The 21,485-nt window shown below is 45.0% G+C and overlaps 1 protein-coding gene across 1 annotated transcript in view; it reads left to right on the top strand.

Annotated features, from left to right (window-relative positions):
* PRKN (parkin RBR E3 ubiquitin protein ligase) overlaps positions 1-14,960 on the top strand; it is a 1,393,859-nt gene extending 1,378,899 nt beyond the window's left edge. The window contains exons 11-12 of the mRNA XM_030809943.1: positions 3,255-3,372; positions 12,594-14,960. Coding sequence (XP_030665803.1) covers positions 3,255-3,372; positions 12,594-12,706 — 231 coding nt within the window. The 3' untranslated portion in view covers positions 12,707-14,960. The remainder of the gene's footprint in view (positions 1-3,254; positions 3,373-12,593) is intronic.
* The last annotated feature ends 6,525 nt before the right edge of the window (positions 14,961-21,485 follow it).

Raw genomic sequence — 21,485 nt, 5'->3', positions numbered from 1 at the left:
AGTTCACAAATTCTCTCTTCATTTGTATCCAATTTGTTATGTAACTCATCAACTGAGTTTCTAATTTTAATTATTAGTGTTTCATGTCCAGAAAAATGGACAAAACGAAGAAATTTGTTTCTTTTTTACATCTCCCTGGTTAATTGTGACAGTCTCTTATTCCATTATTGTGACCTTTATTTATTTATTTAAATATAACAAACATATTTAGTTTATACTCAGTTGAGTTTTTTTGAGACAGAGTCCCACTCCATCACTGGGACTGGAATGCAGTGGCAAAATCTCGGCTCACTGCAACCTCTGCCCCCCAGGTTCAAGTACTTCTGCCTCAGCCTCCCAAGTATCTGGGACTACAGGTGTACAACACCACGCTTGGCTAATCGTGTTTTTAACGGAGATGAGGTTTCACCATGTTGGCCAGGCTGATCTCGAACCCCTGGCCTCAAGTGATCCACCTGCCTCAGCCTCCCAAAATGCTGGGATTACAGGTGTGAGCCACCATGCCTGGCCAGTACTCTGTCTCTGGCCATTCCAATATCTACAACCTTTGCTGGTTAGATTCTGTAGTTTCTGTAATTCTGTGACTTTCACTCATGTAGCTAGTTTTCTCCTGTATTAGGTGACTTTTAAACTTTTTTAGATCCCAGATTTCTTAGAATTTTATTTGTGTAATTTCCTTGAGGTTTGGCTTTTTAAAGTGCTGTGCTCCACAAAAGACATTTTTGCTTCCACCTGGTTCCAGGGTATATGCCAATCTGGTAATATTTCAAATTAATTTTTGGCTTGAGGTGTTTTAAAGCTAATCAGATAGGATGAATTCTTTTCCCTCGTGTCTGAGTCCTGATGGTTAGGAATGTTCAGAAAAATGTTTTCCAAACCTGCCACATCACAGAACCCAGCCTGAGACCAGCACATATCTGTCAATTCTCTCTTCTGGGCAGGCTTTTGCCCTGGCTCCCTCCACTGAGAATGTCACCCTCAGGAGTCCAGGTCCTCTGTGTGTAGTAAAACTGGATTCCACCTCCCACCCTGCTCTGGCTGGAGGTTCTGTCTCCTGCCTGTGCCCTTAGGGCCTGGGAAGGCCCGGATGATGGGCAGCCCGGGACTAAGAAGATAGCCCCACAGCAAATGCCAGGCTCCTTCCTCCCGAACCAGGAGAATTTGCTGTCTTCAAGGATTTCCTTTACCTTCCAACCCTATCAGCCGTACGTTTAAAAAAGATTTTTTTTCCATATTTGATCCAGCATTTTTAGGTGTGTGGACCCGGGAGAAATTACCCTTCACATGCAGTATGCCATGTTGCTAAAAAATGGCATTTTGAAATTATTTTCTGCTAAGTAAAATTGTATTTTTCTCCGATTTGTATGACTTACCAACTTGCCACCAGCAAGCAATCTAAACCATTGCTACAGAGCTACAGACCCCTAGACCTGAAAAAGAACAGCGTGGAACATGAGGCCGGGGTGGCATTGGGGTGCAGGTCGGTGGGGGGATGGGTGTTTGCCACGTGTCACTGACGGTTAGGACCACACAAGACTTTGTGGTGACTGGAAGACGTGTCATGAAGACGCATACCTAGTTACCAAGTTGTGAAATGGCCCTCACTAACAACAGCACCCTCACTAGGCCTCTGCCGTGAGTGGATCTTAGCAAAGGAAGCACTCGTAGACCTACCGTTGCCTCCTAGCAGCTGACTCCGCATTATTCTAACAAGTATTCACAAATCACGTGACACCCTGGCAGTCATCGAAGGGTGTTTCCTTTGTGCCCATGATGGTTCATTAACAAAAACAAAATTGGCTTCACCCAGTGACTAGCCCTGGGCAAAGCTTGTCTGTGGTGCCCCCACCACTGTCAGGGATGCCAGCCACGTGCCCTGCCCATTTCACAGGGTCCCATTTTGGATGTTTGGTAAGCCCTGAAAGTTTAGTGGTAACCCCTGAAAGTTTGGTAACCCCTGAAATTTGGTAACCCCTGAAAGTTTAGTGCCTCCCTGGGCTGCGTCATTCATTCATTCACTCGCCTGAAATGTACTGATCGCCTGCTGTGTACCAGATTCTATGCCAGAAACTGGAGATGTGAGGATGTCTCAAATGTGATCTTGGCTCTGGAAGAATTGACTTTCCACAGAAATAACAGAAACGTGAACACTAATTCCTAAAGAAACTATTAAATGCAGTACGGTTATTTTACTCATAATACTTCATCTATAAAGACTCAAAAACTTTAACATTTCAAAAAGGCTTGGAATTTGAAAGTGAAATGACAAACTTTGGATTCATGTTTTTGGTGATGTTGCATCTTATCTGGGGATAATCAGCAAATGGCTGCTCCTTAAGGTCACAGATGTCAAACGCAGCTAGCCCAGGACCTCCTGCTTCCACTCCCACCAGAAAACCTCCTTATACATGATGGTGCAGGCACCACCCAGCTCTCGGTGACATGAATAATGTCAGCAAATGTATTTAAAAGCTTGCACACTGGAGTCATTCTGAGTCTTTGAAGAAATTAACTCATGGAATCCTCCATACCCCCAATGCACAAGGCATTTCATCTAAGAGATAAAGACTGGCAGAGAGCTTAGGGAATGTTTCCAGAGTCACCCCTCTGGGTAGAGCTGGGATTTGAACCAGACAGCTGGTTCCAGGGCCACAGTCTTCACTCACAGCTCCCACTGCCCTTGCTGGCACATCGACTTCATTTCCTGTTCTTGCACCTGTCCCTTCTGTGACAACATTTGGAGTTCCCCCTTTGCCAGGTGCAAGGAAGGATAACAAGATTAGAGCAAAGTTTAAAAGCAGAGATTCCAGAGTCACACTGATGCTCCCACTTATCAGCTTTGGGCCATGTTTTCACCCATCTAATCTTCAATGTGAAATAAAAACTAGATCCTCACTTCACATCTGACGAAGTGTCTAATGAGAAGTGTATTTGAGCATTGATCACCTTGCCTGCATATTAAGCACCTGATAGGTGTTATTTATTACAATTATGCAAAACAACAGAATAGAGGAGCTCACACTACAGAACTGAACAATCTCTTCCCCGCTCCGACGCATATGCCACATGCCAGGGACAGTGTCCCCATCTGCCTAGTAGCTGTCTAGCATTTGTCAAGTGTGTTGATATTTAGGCTTCTTGCCCGAAGGCACTCCTGTCTTCAAGAATTTCGTGTACCAGCGTACAGGGAACCTAAACTCCGATCCCAGTAATAGAAAGCTGAGGTCAAACGCCTTTCCTCTTTGTTTCCCCAGGCCTACAGAGTCGATGAAAGAGCCGCAGAGCAGGCTCGTTGGGAAGAAGCCACCAAAGAAACCATCAAGAAAACCACCAAGCCCTGTCCCCGCTGCCATGTACCAGTGGAAAAAAATGGTGAGTCTGTGCTGAGCAGAGAATGAGGATGTCATGGGCTCTTTGGGGAGAATCACATCAGTCAGGGATTCCAGGATTAAAGGAGATGCTGTCTGAAGGTGCCTGGTGTGTTGGGTAACCCCTCGATAAATGTTACCCATTATCATTATTATTATTGTTTTGGTGACACAGAAATATTTAATGAGTGAGTAGTTCCATAGCTATGTGAGGTACACAGTTAGCATTTATGTGGTTGGAAAGGGAATAAATATAGAAACTAGAACCAAGATACGGAATGTCATTGAGGATAAGTGGCAGTCAGGAGGCAGCTGTGGTTTTACCGTCCTCCCTGGTGACCTTCCCCAGCGCTGATGGCTGCACCATATGACCCTGTTGTCTGCCGGCCGTCAGTCTGTAGCCTTCCCCAGCTTTGCAACATTATTTAAACTCTCGTCCATATTTAAAGATCCCTGTGGCCTGCCGCTGATGACTCACAGTACCAGTGGGGGACTTCCTGCTGTCTATCCTGGACATGCCACTCAGGGCAAAGCCACCACAACCAGTGATCAGAGAGCCCTTTCTCAATGTGATGCACTTGTACGTGAGCAAGGCAGAGTCAGCGGCACCATCACAGATAAGCAATGACACGACGCGAGGTGCAGCCTCTCCCAGCTTCTCCTCAATCAGCATCAGCTACGCCCTGGCTGGCAGGTTGCCCAGAGCTGACTTGTGGGAGGGAAGCCCGGCCATCCCAGGATGGGCACTCAAGCCTCTCTCTTTTCAGTTATGTCCTTCGGGAAGTTTTCATTAATACAAACAAGAGTGTGCTTGAACACATCCCAGAGCCGCAGGTGCTGGCTTAGCTCAGTCCAAGTCTTAGTGCTGTATCAGTGGCTTCCTGCAGAGAAAATAATTTACCCAGAGTGTCCTTATTACTCCGTTGCATGCAGCAATGCTCCTAGAAAATGCAGGGATTGGCATGCACCTATAAAGAGCAGAAGGCGGCTGGGCGCGGTGGCTCAAGCCTGTAATCCCAGCACTTTGGGAGGCCAAGGCAGGTGGATCATGAGGTCAGGAGATCGAGACCATCCTGGCTAACACGGTGAAACCCAGTCTCTACTAAAAATACAAAAAATTAGCTGGGTGTGGTGGCGGGCGCCTGTAGTCCCAGCTACTCCGGAGGCTGAGGCAGAAGAATGGTGTGAACCCAGGAGGCGGAGCTTGCAGTGAGCCGAGATTGCACCACTGCACTCCAGCCTGGGCGACAGAGCAAGACTCCATCTCAAAAAAATAAATAAATAAAAAGAGCAGAAGGCACTGATGGGATGGAAGGAAAGAGCTTCCCTAGTCTCCACCACCACTGGGTGCACTGGGAAGTGGGAGGGAAAGAACATGGAAGGGCCCTTCCCAGGAGAAGATGTGTGATGGTTTGGGATAAACAGGCCTGGTGTTTCACTAACAAGGGTGTAAAACACAGAGATTAGACAGTCTTGATCTGTCGTCCAGGCTGGGGTGCAATGGCGTAATCTCGGTTCACTGCAACCTCCACCTCCCGAGTTCAAGAGATTCTCCTGCCTCAGCTTCCCAAGTAGCTGGGACTACAGGTGTATGCCAACACATCCAGCTAATTTTTGTATTTTTTAGTAGAGACAGGGTTTCACTGTATGTCGACCAGGCTGGTCTCAAACTCCTGAACTCAGGTGATCTACCCTCCTTGGCCTCCCAAAGTGCTGGGATTACAGGTGTGAGCCACCGTGCCCAGCCTTAATTTTTTGTTTGTTTTGTTTTTTAATAATAATTCTCAAGGTTGGTGAGGACATCATAAGTTAGCATAACTTTTCTGGAAACCACTTTGGCAATACCTATATAAAGACTTTATATTATTTGACCCAATAATTCTACCTCTGAAAATCTATCCTAAAGAAATAACCTGAAATATATAATAGGCAAATACAGCCACACCCCCACACACATTTTAGGAAAAAAGGTGCCAACTGCAGCATTATTTGTATTACGGTAAACTGGAAATCATCGAAGTGTCTAATGGCCTCAGTATGAGAAAGATTGGTTTATTTTGTGATAAATCCGTGGTAAAGCTTCACACAGCCCGGCACTGCAGTGTTGCAGGAGTTAGGACTCTGCCATGGACTGTGGCTGTGTGAGCACCAGTTTCCTCATTCATAAGATGGGTTTCAATGGGACTTCCCCACAGCATGGGCGGGAGGAGTAACGGAGACGGTGTTTCAAACACGCTCCATGAGACGTGCGCTGGTTCATGTGGATGAAGGTTATGAAGGCATGGCGGAAAGGTTTGCATCCATCCTCAATGAGAAATCAGAATTTCAAAGCAAGTGGCACATGATGTCTGTTTTGAAACAAATGTATGTGTGGGAAAAAATAGAATCAGAAGAAAAAGACTGGAAACAAGATGTTACCATGTCATAGTGAGTAGCTCTAGGCATAATAGGATCAAAGAGGACTTTATTTCTTTTTATGCTTTTCTGTAATAAACATACGTGATGTATAACCTTAGAAAATTAGTAAAAATCAGCCAGGTCTCTGTCTGCAGTGGGGAGGGAAAGGGGCTCCTTAAACATCCACCCATGTTCCCACTTCTGGCAGGCATCACAGGCATGGCAGGTGGAGAATTTACCCAGCAAGTGTGGCGTCCATGCCTTAGTGACCTCCTTGTTAGCCCAGGCTCTGGTGGTGGCAGTTTGCAAGATAAGAGGTGGTCAACGAGGCTGGGCGTGGTGGCTCACACCGGTAATGCCAGCACTTTGGGAGGCCAAAGCTGGCGGATCGACCTGAGGTCAGGAGTTCGAGACCAGCCTGGCCAACATGGCAAAACCCCGTCTCCACTGAAAATAGAAAAGTTAGCCGGGCATGGTGGTGCATGCCTATAGTCTCAACTACTTGGGAACCTGAGGCAGGAGAATTACTTGAACCTGGGAGGCAGAATTGGCAGTGAGCTGAGATCATGCCATTGCACTCCAGCCTGAGCAACAGAGCGAGACTCTGTCTCAAAAGAAAAAAAAAAAAGGAAGTGGTCAAGTGGTCAGCAAGCCTGGACCTGTTGCTTTCTGTTTCTCTCTCCTCCGTGGTCGTTTGGTTCAGCACTTACTGCCAGCTTGTGGGGACACCTGAGACACTTCACCTTTGTGACACATAACACACAGCCCAGTCTTGTGGCCTTAAATACTATCCACGTACTGATGGCTCCCAAATCTACACCCCACCCTCATCTCACCCCTGGGTCCAACTCAAATAGCCTGCTGTTTCCTCAATGTCTCCACAGATTGTCCAATGGACAGCTCAAATTTCACAAAACAGAGAGCCAGCTGCTCCTAGAAAACCTTTTCCTCTAGGGTGCACCCCACCTCAGTCAACAGCACTGCCCAGTTCCTCAAGCCACTGAGCTAAAGCTCATCCTTCATTCCACGCTCTTCCTCACCCTGCATTCAATCCCCGGTCACCATGGTCTTCCCCATGCTCTGATCCAGCGTCTGCCCACCTCTGACTCCTCGTCCCCAGCCAGTGCCCTGCTTGCCCACCTCCTCTTCCAAGCTCAGCCTCCTAAAGGGGCTCTGGCCTCCACTCTCGCATATTTATGATCCATCCTCTACACAGATGCGTAGACTTCTCAAAGGCCAGGTCAGTCCTGCCCTTCCCCCCCGGGGGTCCCCACCGACATTGCAACCACACGGGTCCCATGGCTGGCTCCTTCCTGTCCTTCAGATCTTAGCCCAGCTGACCTCTTCTCGGTGAGCCCGCCCCTTACCACCCTGCCAAAGACCCCTGCCCTCCTGTGGGGGGCACTGTCGGCACCATCCCACCTCTCAAGGGAGAGGCACTGCCGTTCCCTCTGCAGGGGGCCTGCCTGTGGATGGCCTTGAGCCTACTGGGCAGTCATCTCTGCCAAGAGAATTAGTTCTGGCTTCCTCCCCTTCCCCGGAGAGTTCATGTCCCAGGACTACTGGTTGCTCATAATACCCAACCCACTAACCAAATTCAGGACCACCCTGAGAGCTGCCCCAGCCCCAGAGCTCCTGGGCGTCACCTCAGGCCTCTCAGGCTGTGCCTGAGCTGGGCTTCTCCTCTGCCCAGCCTGCCTTCCTCCTTTCCATCTGTGTCTGCTTCCCCCTTTACCCAACGAGTCCCACCCACCAGTTTGATAATAATTTCATAGCACCACCTCCTTCCCAGATCATTGCTTAATTTGTTCATTTACATGTTCCCTGTCTGTCGCTCTTTAGAACATAAGCCGGTGAGATCAGGGACCTTGACTGTCTAGGCTCCAATCCCAGAAGGCAGCCCGGACAAAAAATATTTGCTGAATTAAAACTTAGCTTCTAGTCTGGGTGTGGTGACTCACGCCTGTAATCCCAGCACTTTGGGAGGCTGAGGCTGGCGGATCACTTGAATTCAAGAGTTCAAGACCAGCCTGGCTAACATGGTGAAACCCTGTCTCTAGTAAAAATACAAAAAAAAATAGCTGGGTATGGTGGCAGGTGCTTGTGATCCCAGCTACTCGGGAGGCTGAGACACAAGAATTGATTGAACCCAGGAGGTGGAGGTTGCAGTGAGCCAAGATTGCACCATTGCACTTCAGCCTGGGTGACATAGTGAGACTCCATCTCAAAAAAAATAAAACACAAACAAACAAAAACTTAGCTTGTAAACAGTTTAGAGACACACACATAAACAGATCTTTTTAATAAAATAACATAGAGGAAGCAAGCTATCAGGGCACACAGACCCGGAGGAGGAGGCTTCCTGGAATAGATGATACCAGCCAAGAATTGAAGAATGAGCAGACATGAGCAAGGCAAGGAGGAGCAGGAGGAGGCGTCCTAGGCCCCAGGACTGCATGAGCAAAGACACCGGGTGTGCGTGCCCCGGTGTGTGGAGGCAGCCCCTGCTGCTGGTGTTCCAGGCACCGCACGCAGGAGCCTCGGCTGAAGCAGTAGGTAGGATGCAGAATTCAGGTCCCTGAATGGCAGCTTTGGGGTTTGGACTTGATCCTGTGAGGCAGGGAGATATTCTAGGGCGAGAAGCAGGAAAATTATTCATCAGATCTGCCCTGGACTCAGAACATGCCGGCAGCCTCCAAAGATGGAGTTGTAGGAGTCAAATTGTTCGTGACTGTAGCAAAGTTTCTCCCCGTCGGGCTGTTTCTTGGAAATATCGTGATGTACTATAAATGAAAGTAAAAAATTTTACCTCCAAATTTTTAACTTACAAACGGAAAAGCTGAGACTGAAGCTTATTAGCGATGGCCTAAACCATTTAAAAGTGCATCACTATAACCAAAACCAACATAGCCTCTATGACCAAGGATGTTACCTGGTTCTCACCAAGGTTCGTGGCCTGTTACATACTCAGCTGTGTTTCAGGAATGCCCGTCTTCCCTCAGAGAAGCTGAGATGATAATGCGAGGAACTTCCATTTTAAGCATAGGCTAAACCCTGATACTTTCTCCTATAATCCTCTTCAGTCTCCAGAAATTTCTTCACTTCCATCTCAAGCAGATGAGATTCTGGCTCCATTCCGACTGTGTGCTGCTCCTCAAATGTGCCTTCAGGTTGTTCAGGGACTTCCACGCTCTCATTAAATCTAATGGAAGAATTGCTGGCCGGAGCCATGATGTCGACTGCCGGGCATAGGCTGAGCTTTTCATGGTTTGAGCGTCCATCTGCAGACAGAACTCACTACAACGGAAGCCACATTCCCTTCATGTCTATATCCACAAATCTGCATGAAGTTTCAGCGGCTTCCTCTATGCACTTACTTTTAAGTGGCAAAGCTTCTAGAATCGTGGTCCTCCATGCTCCTTCATGGCCTGGGGTCTAGCTATATGGCCTTGTGTATATTAAGCCCTAGGGAGGAAAGAAAGTTAATAACATGAATATCCTCTCTTCCCATTTCCATTCTTACTGCACCAGGCCATTGTAATTCTAGCTTCTGCAACAAGATATTATTTACAATGCTAGTATCCCAGATTCATTAAATGCTTGGTATTAATTTTTGGCATTCGGTCTAAGAGTAGAACAAACAACATGCTTCTTCTATTCTCTCATTCAATAACAACAGTCAGCATAGAAGACTTCTGTGACGGAATGTGTGGGGGTTTTTCCCCACGCACCAAACAAGCAATCAGTTTTGCAGTGGACACCGGCTTAGTGTCCTGCTCTTCAACCCTGGCGCTGTCTACCAGGAAGTAGTGTCTGATCCCTCAGGCTGGGGGCTCAGTCCCACAGGACTGCCAGTCACCAGTCGCAGGTCTGGGCTTCCGGAACTTCTGATCGACTGGCTTCAAGTTGAGATTCCCATGACTCCCTCTTTGGGTTCTGTTATTTGCTACGGTGGCTCACAGAACTCAGGGAAACACATTTACCAGTTTATTATAAAGGATATTACAAAAGATACAGATGAAGAGATGCAGAGGGCGAGGTATGGGGGAAAGGTCGCGGAGCTTCTAAGCCTTCCCTGGGTGCTCCGCCCACCAGAAGCCTCCATGTGTTCAGCAACCTGGAAGCTCCCCAGACCCTGTCCTCTGGGGCCCTCTATGGAGACTTCCTGGGATAGGCACGATGGAAGCATGGACAGCCATGTTGAAATGCGATGGGACAGAAAGGCTTTGATCTCACGCTAAAAGATGGAGTGGGGAGACCCTGCAAGGCCTGCTGGTCTAGATTCTTCTCGGCCTCTCTGTGCAGCATTCCTTCCTCCAGGGGGTAGACAGGACTCTTCTGAAATCCGGGTCTTAAAACCCACAGTCAGAACAGCTGTGGAAGGTTCCAGTCCTGCCCTGGGCTGGTAAAAGGAGGGCAAGGAAAGGTCAGAGGGAGGGATTCTCTTTTCTGGGGCCTGTTTCTGAGGCCTGAATTGCCCCAACATTATGACAAAAGACTGTAACAAGAGCTATGGGAGTTATGAGCCAGGGACTGTGTATGAAAAACACATCTATCAGCCAGGCGCGGTGGCTCACGCCTGTAATCCCAGCACTTTGGAAGGCCAAGGCAGGTGGATCACGAGGTCAGGAGTTTGAGACCAGCCTGGTCAACATGGTGAAACCCCGTCTCTACTAAGAATACAAAATTTAGCCAGGCGTGGTGGCAGGTGCCTGTAATTCCAACTACTCGGGAGGCTGAGGCAGGAGAATTGCTTGAACCCGGGAGGCGGAGTTGGCAGTGAGCCCAGATCGCGCCCTGTACTCCAGCCTGGGCAACAGAGCAAGAGTCCGTCTCAAAAAAAAAAAAAAAAAAATACACACACACACACACACTTCATACGTATTTGTGTTTATATATGCTTATATATATTAAACCTCACAATAGGAAACTTACTCTTTCATTTAGAATTGCTTTAATAGTTCATTAAGTTTTAATGTATTGCTCAATAATTTAGATTGAATATATTTTACGATACATGATATAATAATGATATATTTATGATATGATAAAATATTTATGATATGTTAGAGAAACTTAAGTGGTTTTATAATGTCACACCATATAACATATTATTTACATCATAAATATACAACCATTCAATATGTGCTGAAAATGGCACAAAACTAAGTGGAAAGTATGAAGATAAAAGTGTTGTAAGTTTTCTCCTTTATTTTCCACACATCTGTAATTTATGATTTTAAAACAAGCCAGAAAGGATTAGGAAAACAGGAGATTTTACATGTCGGGAAGTTATCTTAAAACAAATGCCTATTCCTCTATATTCATAAATATTTTAAATTAATGAAAGTTCTCATGCCAGGTTTCTAATAATAAAAGTGAGACAGCACCGAACCAATTACTTGGAAAATTTGGCAGGAAAAATCAATTAACGAGATAATTGGTAAGAGTGAGTAATGCAGCACCTTCAGCGCTAGGTAGGATTCAAGCAAAGAAACTGTGTTTGCCGGGGTTATCCAGGTAATTCGGACAGAAACAGTCTCTGTACATCCTCATACAAATCACTTCCTCCTCCCTTCAGTTCCCCCACAGCGACTGAAGCAGGGGTGTATGAACTCCAGAAACTCACGAAGTCTGTGTTTAACAAGTGAGGGAGGTGAATAATTCCAAAATAAGTCCCAAGATAAGGGACTTTTCCTCTCATGCTGAAAAGAACCTGTTCTGTGAACGAAAGGACATTGGAATCACACAGACCTTGGTGAAATTATTGTCTTCACCATTTAAAAGTGCTTCGCCTTGGGGAAACTCTATAGCAGAGTGATGCTCTTATCTCAAAGTGCTTTGGGAAGCAAATGAGATAATATACATAGAACACCTAACATTATTGGTTACTTCCTTTCTGTCCCTCTCATCTTAATTAAAATTTTGGATAGCATTAAGGAACATATTCCCTATTAAAAATAATATGCTGGCTGGGTGCAGTGGCTCACGCCTGTAATCCCAGCACTTTGGGAGGCTGAGGCGGGAGGATGGCTTGAGGTCAGGAGTTCGAGACCAGCCTGGCCAACATGGCGAAACCCTGTCTCTACTAAAAATACAAAAATTAGCTGGGTGTGGTGGTGGGCGCCTGTAATCCCAGCTACTCGGGAGGCTGAGGCCAGAGAATCACTTGAACCTGGGAGGTGGAGGTTGCAGTGAGCCGAGATCACGCCACTGCACTCCAGCCTGGACGACAAGAGCAAAACTCTGTCTCAAAAAAAAAAAAAAAAATAGAAATAATAATAATTATAATATGCTATCCCAGTTCCTGTTTTATGAATTTGGCCAAGCCAAGTAAGTAGCACTATAGAAAGAGCAAAAATAAATCAAAATATATTTAAATTGTTATACATTATATTAGGTTATGTCATCAAATTTTATTAATTAATATATTTAAATATAAATATATTGATATGTTTGAATATATTTGAATGTATTAATATATTTAAATATATTTAAATGAGAGATTGACCCCTATCTATGAAACATGAAGTGTGTGTCTTTAAATCCCCTTTCAGGAGAATAAAGTCAGATTTACCAATAAAATTTGTTCCCGACAAAAGTGACATGCTTCAATTTCATTCATTTCTTAATGAATATCATCACTTTAGAGCTGCCCTATTGTGCTTTATGATTTTTTCCCCCTCAGTTAAGTTTCTCTCTGCCCTTGTATTGCTTGTGATTATTCACTTAGAAAGTGGTGTCTAGGCTAGCGCGTTGGTTTGGGAATGCGTGGTTTCCAGGTATTTGCTGCGAACCCACCACACCTTTGTTTTCTGCCCCCAACAGGAGGCTGCATGCACATGAAGTGTCCGCAGCCCCAGTGCAGGCTCGAGTGGTGCTGGAACTGTGGCTGCGAGTGGAACCGCGTCTGCATGGGGGACCACTGGTTCGACATGTAGCCAGGGCAGCCGGGTACCCCATCGCCCCATCCTGGGGGAGCATACCCAGTGTCCTACCTTCATTTGCTAATTCTCTTTTCAAACACACACACACACACACACATGCACACACACACACGCACACATACACGCACACACACACTCTTCAAGTTTTTTTCAAAGTCCAACTACAGCCAAATTGCAGAAGAAGCTCCTGGATCCCTTTCACTATGTCCATGAAAAACAGCAGAGCAACATTACAGAAGAAGCTCCTGAATCCCTTTCAGTTTGTCCACACAAAACAGCAGAGCCATCTGTGACACCACCAACAGGCGTTCTCAGCCTCCAGATGACACAAATACCGGAGCACAGATTCAAGTGAAATCCATGTATCTGTATGGGTCATTCTCACCTGAATTCGAGTCAGGCAGAATCAGTAGCTGGAGAGAGAGTTCTCACATTTAATATCCTGCATTTTACCTTCAGTAAATACCATGAAGATGCCATTGACAAGGTGTTTCTCTGTAAAATGAACTGCAGTGGGTTCTCAAAACTAGATTCATGGCTTTACCAGTAATGTTCTTATTTAAATTTTCAGAAAGCATCTATTCCCAAAGAACCCCAGGCAATAGTCAAAAACATTTGTTTATCCTTAAGAATTCCATCTATATAAATTGCATTAATGAAATACCAACTATGCATAAATTGACTTGTCACTAAGTGAGAAATTATGAAAGTTAATTTGAATGTTGAATGTTTGAATTACAGGGAAGAAATCAAGTTAATGTACTTTCATTCCCTTTCATGATTTGCAACTTTAGAAAGAAATTGTTTTTCTGAAAGTATCACCAAACATCTATAGTTTGATTTTGATTATTCGTTTTGCAGCTTGGAGATTTTGCTAATACATTTGGCTCCACTGTAAATTTAATGGATAAAGTGCCTATAAAGGAGACATGTTTAGAAATGATTTCAAAATGATATTCAGTCTTAACAAAAGTGAAAATTATTAAATCAGAATCTTTAAAGAGGAGCCTTTCCAGAACTACCAAAATGAAAGCATGCCTGACTCTCTCCATCAGAAGGGTTTGGCACACCCTCTCTGTCCAATCTGCAAGTCCCAAGGAGCTCTGCACACCAGGGGTTCCCCAGGAGAGACCTTCTTTTAGGACAGTAAACTCACTTGAATATTCCTTATGTTGACAAGGATTGGATTTCAGTTCCATCAAACTTTCAGCTTTTTTTTCAGCCATTAACAACACAATCAAAAGATTAACAACACCGCATGTGGCAAACCGCATGCTCTTACGCACACTACGCAGAAGAGAAAGTACAACCACTATCTTTTGTTCTACCTGTATTGTCTGACTTCTCAGGAAGATCGTGACCATAAATGAGGGCATGAGTCTCACTAGCACATGGAGGCCCTTTTGGATTTAGAGACTCTGTAAATTACGAAATCGGCAACAGGGCTTCTCTTTTTAGATGTAGCACCTGAAATCCTTGCTGGAGGGAAGAGAGGGGATGAACTCAAATTTTCCACATCCCGGGACACCTGTCCCTCTTTTCCTAACTGCGTAAGATAACCCATTTCTTCCAACCATCTGAGGACAGTCCTGTCCCCTCAGAGGCCCTGTGCCGGGGAGAGACTGGGCTCTGCAGCAGCCACGTCAGCATTCACAGCTTCATGTGGCTTCACTGTCTGAAAATCTACCGACTCCAACATGGCCCCACGGTGACAACAGACCTGCGACAGGAAGCCCAAAGCTCACGTAGAAATGGTGGAGAGATCAAAGTCTCTATAGTAAGGGAAAAAAAAGAGAGGTCGCAGGCATGAGCCCCTGCACCCAGTGGCTCGTGTCCATACTGAGTCCAGACCCCGATCAGGGCCTGACTTCGTGTCACTGGCAATCCCACTAAATTACACTTCCTTACACTGGCCCGATGCGACGAATCAGGTGGCTCCCTTCTATCACGTGGCGCACACAGTGTTCTCCATCATCCATAGCTTTGTTCCCGATGATGTTTGCATTATGGCGCCTTCCCAATCTGCATGCTGCGTTAGGCTCGCGGTGCCTGAACAAGGTTTGCTCCCACAAGCTCAGGCACCCTAGGATCCCCTGTTAGACTATTAGGCTGTCCAGCATGGTCTCTTTCCTTTCTTGGTGGTGGTCTTTTCCCTTCCCAGAATAGAACAGTGATTCTTAGAATAAGTTAGAGCAGGCCGGGCACGGTGGCTCATGCCTGTAATCCCAGCACTTTGGGAGGCCGAGGTGGGTGGATCACGAGGTCAGGAGTTCAAGACCAGCCTGGCCAAGATGATGAAACCCCGTCTCTATTAAAAATGCAAAAATCAGCTGGGCATGGTGGCAGGCGCCTGTAATCCCAGCTTCTCGGGAGGCTGAGGCAGGAGAATCACTTGAACCCGGGGGGCAGAAGTTGCAGTGAGCCGAGATCGCGCCACTGAACTCCAGCCTGGGCAACAGAGTGAGACTCTGTCTCAAAAAAAAAAGAGCAAAATCATCCACTACACATGAACATGAATCACAGTATTATTTGCACAGGAAGGGTGTAACAAAATATGAATGTATCAAAAAGTAGAAATAAAGTCTTTGCAGAAAAAATCTGTTTTTCTCTAAAGTGTGTTGATTATCTGACAACTCTAAGATTGTACTTAAATTGTCAATAAAAGCATCAAAAGAGCTTCTGAGTGTGTCTTTGAAGATACATTTTCAATCAGTGTGAAGGGTGAGGGAGGGAATCACAGGCTGTGTTACTCCATGGGCCTCGCTTGTGGCCTGGAGGAATTGCCTGGTGATGAAATAGCCACTCTCATGTCGACTCCAAGCTCCAGATTAACCCTGGCTGTTTCTCTTTGTTAAATAAGAGTAGTTTTTTAAGGCTATCAAAATTTGAAAGGGTTCCAAAAAGCAGACCCTCATTCAAAAAAATCTAAAAGTTACTTTCTTGCCTTACTAGCAAACTTTTCTAATAAGTGTTTAAAAGAGAAGTTTGCATTGGAAAAGACTATCTATAAGGATTTTTTCTCATGTCATTCTAGAAAATTTCAGTGACTTTGCATTGCTGTCAGTGTGGGTGTGTTGACGCTGCATTTTCAAAGAACTGCTTTAGTGGCCACGCATTGTTTATTTCACAATGAGCCCATGGTGGAGGGATCTGGAATGGAACATTCCGAGATAGGGCCTGCACATACATTAGGCAAAGAAGCACACACTGAGGTCCTCTGGGTGCCAGTAGCCACAGGAAACACTCCGAGGATATGCAAAGGTCCTGGGAATGGTGGCCCAGGTGATGATAGAGCAAAAGGGAGCAGAGAAAGTGGGTGACTCCGGGCGCCAGGGTGGGAACCCCACCTCCAAAACTCACCTGTGTAAGAACTTTGGGGACAATAATAGCATGCACCACAATGGGTTGTTGTGTCGATTAATTTACCTAAAGTACTTAGAACAGTGCGTAAGATAAAGGAAGCACTGTGTAATTGTTCGCTATTATTAAAAAATGAACCGGTCATTGGAAACTACAGAATAAAATAACAGAAAACACAAAACTAATGCAAAGTGATGACAAGTGCCAGGAATATCTATTTGAGCACACAATTGTAGATTTAGGGATTCATGTTAGAGGCGGGTGACTCATGTTGCATATACGTATATTGCATTATCTTCTAGACAGCCCCAGAAGTGTTCCTATAAAGGTAAATTGCTATGCTAGCTGTGTGTGTGTGTGTGTGTGTGTGTGTGTGTGTGTGTGTGTGCGCGCGCGCGCATGCTATATATGCAGATGATGTCCAGGGTGTGAATTCGGGTTAATATTGTGAGTGGAAGTGAATAAGCACAAATGTGAAATGCTTATGCAGAAGACACCATTAGACATGGGGTAGAGCCGGCAATCCCTGTTTGGGTAGTGGACATGCCTCATCTCCATCTGCCCTTACTGGAACATTTCTGATAGCATGGAGAATATTGATGTTCAGTTTTTTTAAGAAAATCCTATTTCAAAACAACATTGAGCCTATTTTTAATCCACTGTGAATAAACTGTCTCACACAAAATAAGAAATGTTGCTGCGGTTTAAATAACCATGCAAAAAAAAAAAGCAGGGAGTATTGTCCGGGAAGACCTGCTTGACCATGCAGATGGGTGGCACTGGCTTGAGGGACCCAGCAGGCTCCCTGATCTCATCCTCAGCTGCATAGGCTGAGGGGACCAATTTTGTCACTATATCAAGAGGTGACTGGGCCCCAAAAGACTAACACTAACATAACTCTTAAGAGAACGGGGTATAAAATCTAAAATGTCAGTTTACAATTTATATTTACCATGAGAAGCTTCCCTCCTGATGCTTCACACGTGCTTTTCCATCTGCCTGGAGTCATTCTTTAAAACCCTTGCCTTCTCCTTTTGATGGGCCAACCTGTGGGTTTCAGTTTGATGAATTTGTCCAGCAAATCTTTGCTAAACTCCTGGTCTACATTAACGCTCTTGGTGCGCACTTACTTCCCCAATCATAGCATTGAACGTGCAACACTTTAATCACTTATTTACTTACCTCTGCTCGCCTAGGGACAGAGAAGAAGAGAGCTATGCACTCACTGGTGTATACTTAGCACAATGCCTAGCATAGATCACACTCTATCACTATGAAACTGCATTTTTAAATTCTGAGCAGTTCTATGTGGAAAATAAAATTATAGTGGAAAGCTTTCTTGTTGAGCCTAGACTCAGAGCTAAATGACGTTAACTGCATGATGTTATTGAATAGTGTCACCTTCCCAGATGCACCAATTTCCATAACAGGTTGGGCGCAGTGGCTCACGCCTGTAATCCCAGCACTTTGGGAGGCCAAGGCAGGCAGATCGCCTGAGGTCAGGAGTTTGAGACCAGCCTGACCAACCTGGTGAAACCCCATCTCTACTAAAAATCCAAAAATTAGCCGAGTGTGGTGGTGCCCGCCTATAACCCCAGCTACTCGGGAGGCTGAGGCAGGTGGGAGAATCGCTTGAACCCTGGAGGTGGAGGTTGCAGTGAGCCAAGATCATGCCACTGCAGTCCAGCCTGGGCAACAAAGTGAGACTCCATCTCAAAAAAAAAAAAAAAAAAAAATTCCATTACAAAGATAAGTCTAGCACAGACTGGAAACCTTTGCTCTCAGATCAGGGTAATCTTATCTCAAAGAGTCCCTGAGATACCTGGTCAAAGGGATCTGCCCTGGAGCTCTTCCCCCAGCTCCCCAGTGCCTCACGTCATCTCAACTGAATGCTGGGTGTTCCTGAAAACTCCCATTGCATGCGCAGAATGAAACTCTAGTGTGTTTCTGTGTACAGTTTATTTCATCCACAATTCTTGGATTTTTAATTTCAAACTCAAAGAGTGTCTTTTTTGAGAGATGCTGTTTAGCATCAAATCACCGCTCAGTATGTCTCCCTGTAAGGTTTTCTTTATATTGTTTTTGTTTTGTTTTGTTTTTTGTTTTTTTGAGACGGAGTCTTTGTCATCCAGGCTGGAGCACAATGGCGTGATCTCTGCTCACTGCAACCTCCACCTCCTGGGTTCAAGCGATTCTCCTGTCTCAGCCTCCCAAGTAGCTGGGACTACAGGCGTGCAGCACCACGGCCAGCTAATTTTTGTATTTTTAGTAGAGATGGGGTTTCACAATGTTGGCCAAGATGGTCTCGATTTCTTGACCTCGTGATCCACCCACCTCAGCCTCCCAAAGTGCTGGGATTACAGGCGTGAGCCACCACACCCGGCCTATATTTTTTTCATTACAAAATTATTATTACATGGTTACATGTCCATTATAGAAAGTAAAAAAGGCAAAAAAGAAAACATAAAAACTACCATCTAGAAATAATTTTGCATCTCATTTCCACTTAAAAATATATGATGAGCATCTTTCCATGTCAATAGATTTCTAAAGTGACATTTTTTCAGGAATTCATTATGACCTACTGTATGCGAATTAATTTAATAAATGTTTCTTTTACATTTCCATATCTAATTTAAAAGTCCAGGCCATGCACAGTGGCTCATGCCTATAATCCCAACACTTTAAGAGGCTGAGGTGAGTGGATCACTTGAGATCAGGAGTTTGAGACCAGCCTGGGCAATGTGGTAAAACCCCGTCTCTATAAAAACAAAAATTAGGTGGGCGTGGTGGCAGGCGCCTATAATCCCAGCTACTCGGGATGGTGAGGCAGGAGAATTGCTTGAACCCAGGAAGTGGAGGTTGCAGTGAGCCAAGATTGCGCCACTGGACTTCAGCCTGGGCAACAGAGCAAGACTCTGTTTCAAAAAAATAATAATAAAATAAAACCTGGACAGTTAGGGGCAAAGGGGAGTGGGTTGGTCACCCTGCCTGTGAGAAGCAGGCCCCAAGCAGCAACGTGCGCTCACAGGCCTCCTTGTAGGCTCAGCACCCTTTGGCTCAGGTTGCTTACTTAACAAGCTCCTACTCATCTCTGAAATTTACCCCCATCCTCCCTCAAGCCAAACTAATCAAGAGGCTGACACTTCCAATACTGATGCCTCTCAAAGAAGTTTATCCCACTAAAAACAGGATCAACTGAAGCCTGGGAAGGCTTCATACTCCCAAAGGACCTGCCACGTGGTATTTGAGAATCTCTCAATCCTGAAACAGCTCTCATTTAGCACCTGGCTTTATCTTCAGGACCATTTTTCACAAAGGCATTTAGAGTTCATGATTTTACTGGAGTTCCATGTAGCCATCACTGAGTCTCCGTTTTCTCCAGCTGATTTTCCTGGAATGAGCTCCCCGTGGGGCTCTAGGTTTGGCATGCTCTTCCCACACATCGGTCTGCTTCGTCCCTTCCTGAAGGCCTAGCAGGTAAACCCATCACATCCATAGTGCTCACCTATGTCTAGACATATTATACATTTTACTTATTTATTAGGTTTTTGCTGGTCTCCCCAGCTAGAGTGCTAACTCCATGAGGGCAGTTCCTTGCTGTGTTTATTGATTTCATGGATGAGTAGAGACCAATCATCAACAGTCATCAGCTAAGGGGCTCACTCCACCCCCCTTCGTTGCCCACTCACCTTGAATCTGTGCAAAACAGTTGGAAACTGTGGGATTGTAGAACCACACATGCCAAGTGCCACCAATGAAACTCTCATTTAGAAAAACTGCCATCGTTCCTTTTAATTTGGGTATAATTGAAAAGTCATTATAATTTGCTTTTCTCTTCTTGCCTTTCCTGCTTATTTATTGTTCTAGGTGAAATTTTTTAGTCACCAAACTTTTTCATTCCTTTTATCTTGGTAGCCCAAGCAATGTTAGTTAAAAAGGGTCTCCTAATTGGTTTAGCAAATACTAGTTACCTCTCTTTGAAGAATGGGATGCAGCACCTCCCACCAGTTTTTTTTTTTCTGTGAAAGTAGTTGACAACCCCTAGGGCAGCACAATTTCAACAAAAACATAAATGCAAAACCACTTTTCAGTTTCGAGTGGGCACAAGATGGGAGTCAGAGACACCACGGTAGAATTCAGAGACACACACAGCAATCACATCCTCGTAAGTAAGTAACTCTGAAAATAGCTCATTTCTACCGTGGGTCACCGAACACCAAGAAGCACTTGGAAGCATGCCTGGCAGTTGATAACTGGTAGTGACCTATCAACAGCATCATCCAATCATGTCAGAGGACGCTGGCCTCCTCATTCAATCCCTTAGGAGAATCATGATTGCTTAGCAGGTTCATGTGAAAGAGTGAGTTACGAGGTGACAGCAACTAGGTCCTATGGTTCCCAGACCTGCTTCGTAGATACCGCAAAACTTTTATTTGAATTGGCTCACCCATGCATGTTTATTCCTGTCCCTGATGGTGACACTGATAGGGAAAAAAGTATTCCAGAAATGACAGTTGCGAAGTTCGCCATGCCATGGTCATGCAAGGGAACGACGCTGGTCTGAAAATTCTTTAGTAATAACATTATGCAATCAGAGAATCCCAGAACTCAAGTGTGTTCAGGAAGACTAGAAAGCATAGTCCATTCCAGGGGCCAGCAAATGTTCCTGTACAAACCAGATAGTAGATAATTTAGGCTTTGCAGGCCATAAGTCTCTACTTACGTAATGAATGGATGTGACCAAGAAGTAAGAGAGGAATCTGGGATATGTCTTAAGTTCTTCTTGGATGGCTGTGGGCCTGGAGTCCCATGAGCCAGGCTGCAGAGCACAGGAGCAGAGCCAGAGCCAAGTTTGCCTGTGAGACTCGGGGGTGGCAGGAAAAATGTGGCTCTATTTACACCTGCTGGAATCTGACGGTCTGTGAGACCTCCAATGGTCAGGTTCAGTAAACACTTGAATCTTAGGAGAGAAGTCCTAGAAATACTTTCTATGTAGCTCTTTGTGTTACCAATGAATCATTTTTAATAAATAGACCCTTCAAAATAATAATTTTAGATGATAGCTTAAAATTAATAATTTTAGATGATAGCTTAAAGAAATGACTCAAGAGAATTTGTTATGTTAACCTACTCGTACAAGATTAGAAGTCATCTCTAATTGCTTGTTATTTTAGAATAAATATTTTCCTTCCAAATTAATAATCTGATCAGAGACGAACATGTAATTTCAGTGATAAGAACAGAAGCCATGGCTTAAGGTGAACATGGATTCCCAGGGCATCAACCCAAAGAAATAATTAAGTAACAGCAAACAAACCAACCCTGGAGGAATTACATTTACAGTACATAAGGGAAAAAAAAATTAGGAGGCTGGGGAAGAGAGGTTGGGAGAGGTAGAAGAGTGCTTCTC

The sequence above is a fragment of the Nomascus leucogenys genome, chromosome 3 (genome assembly GCF_006542625.1).
Source record: "Nomascus leucogenys isolate Asia chromosome 3, Asia_NLE_v1, whole genome shotgun sequence".
Taxonomy (NCBI): Eukaryota; Metazoa; Chordata; class Mammalia; order Primates; family Hylobatidae; genus Nomascus; species Nomascus leucogenys.
Note: the sequence above shows the minus strand (reverse complement) of the source record. Positions and strands in the feature narration are given on the sequence as shown.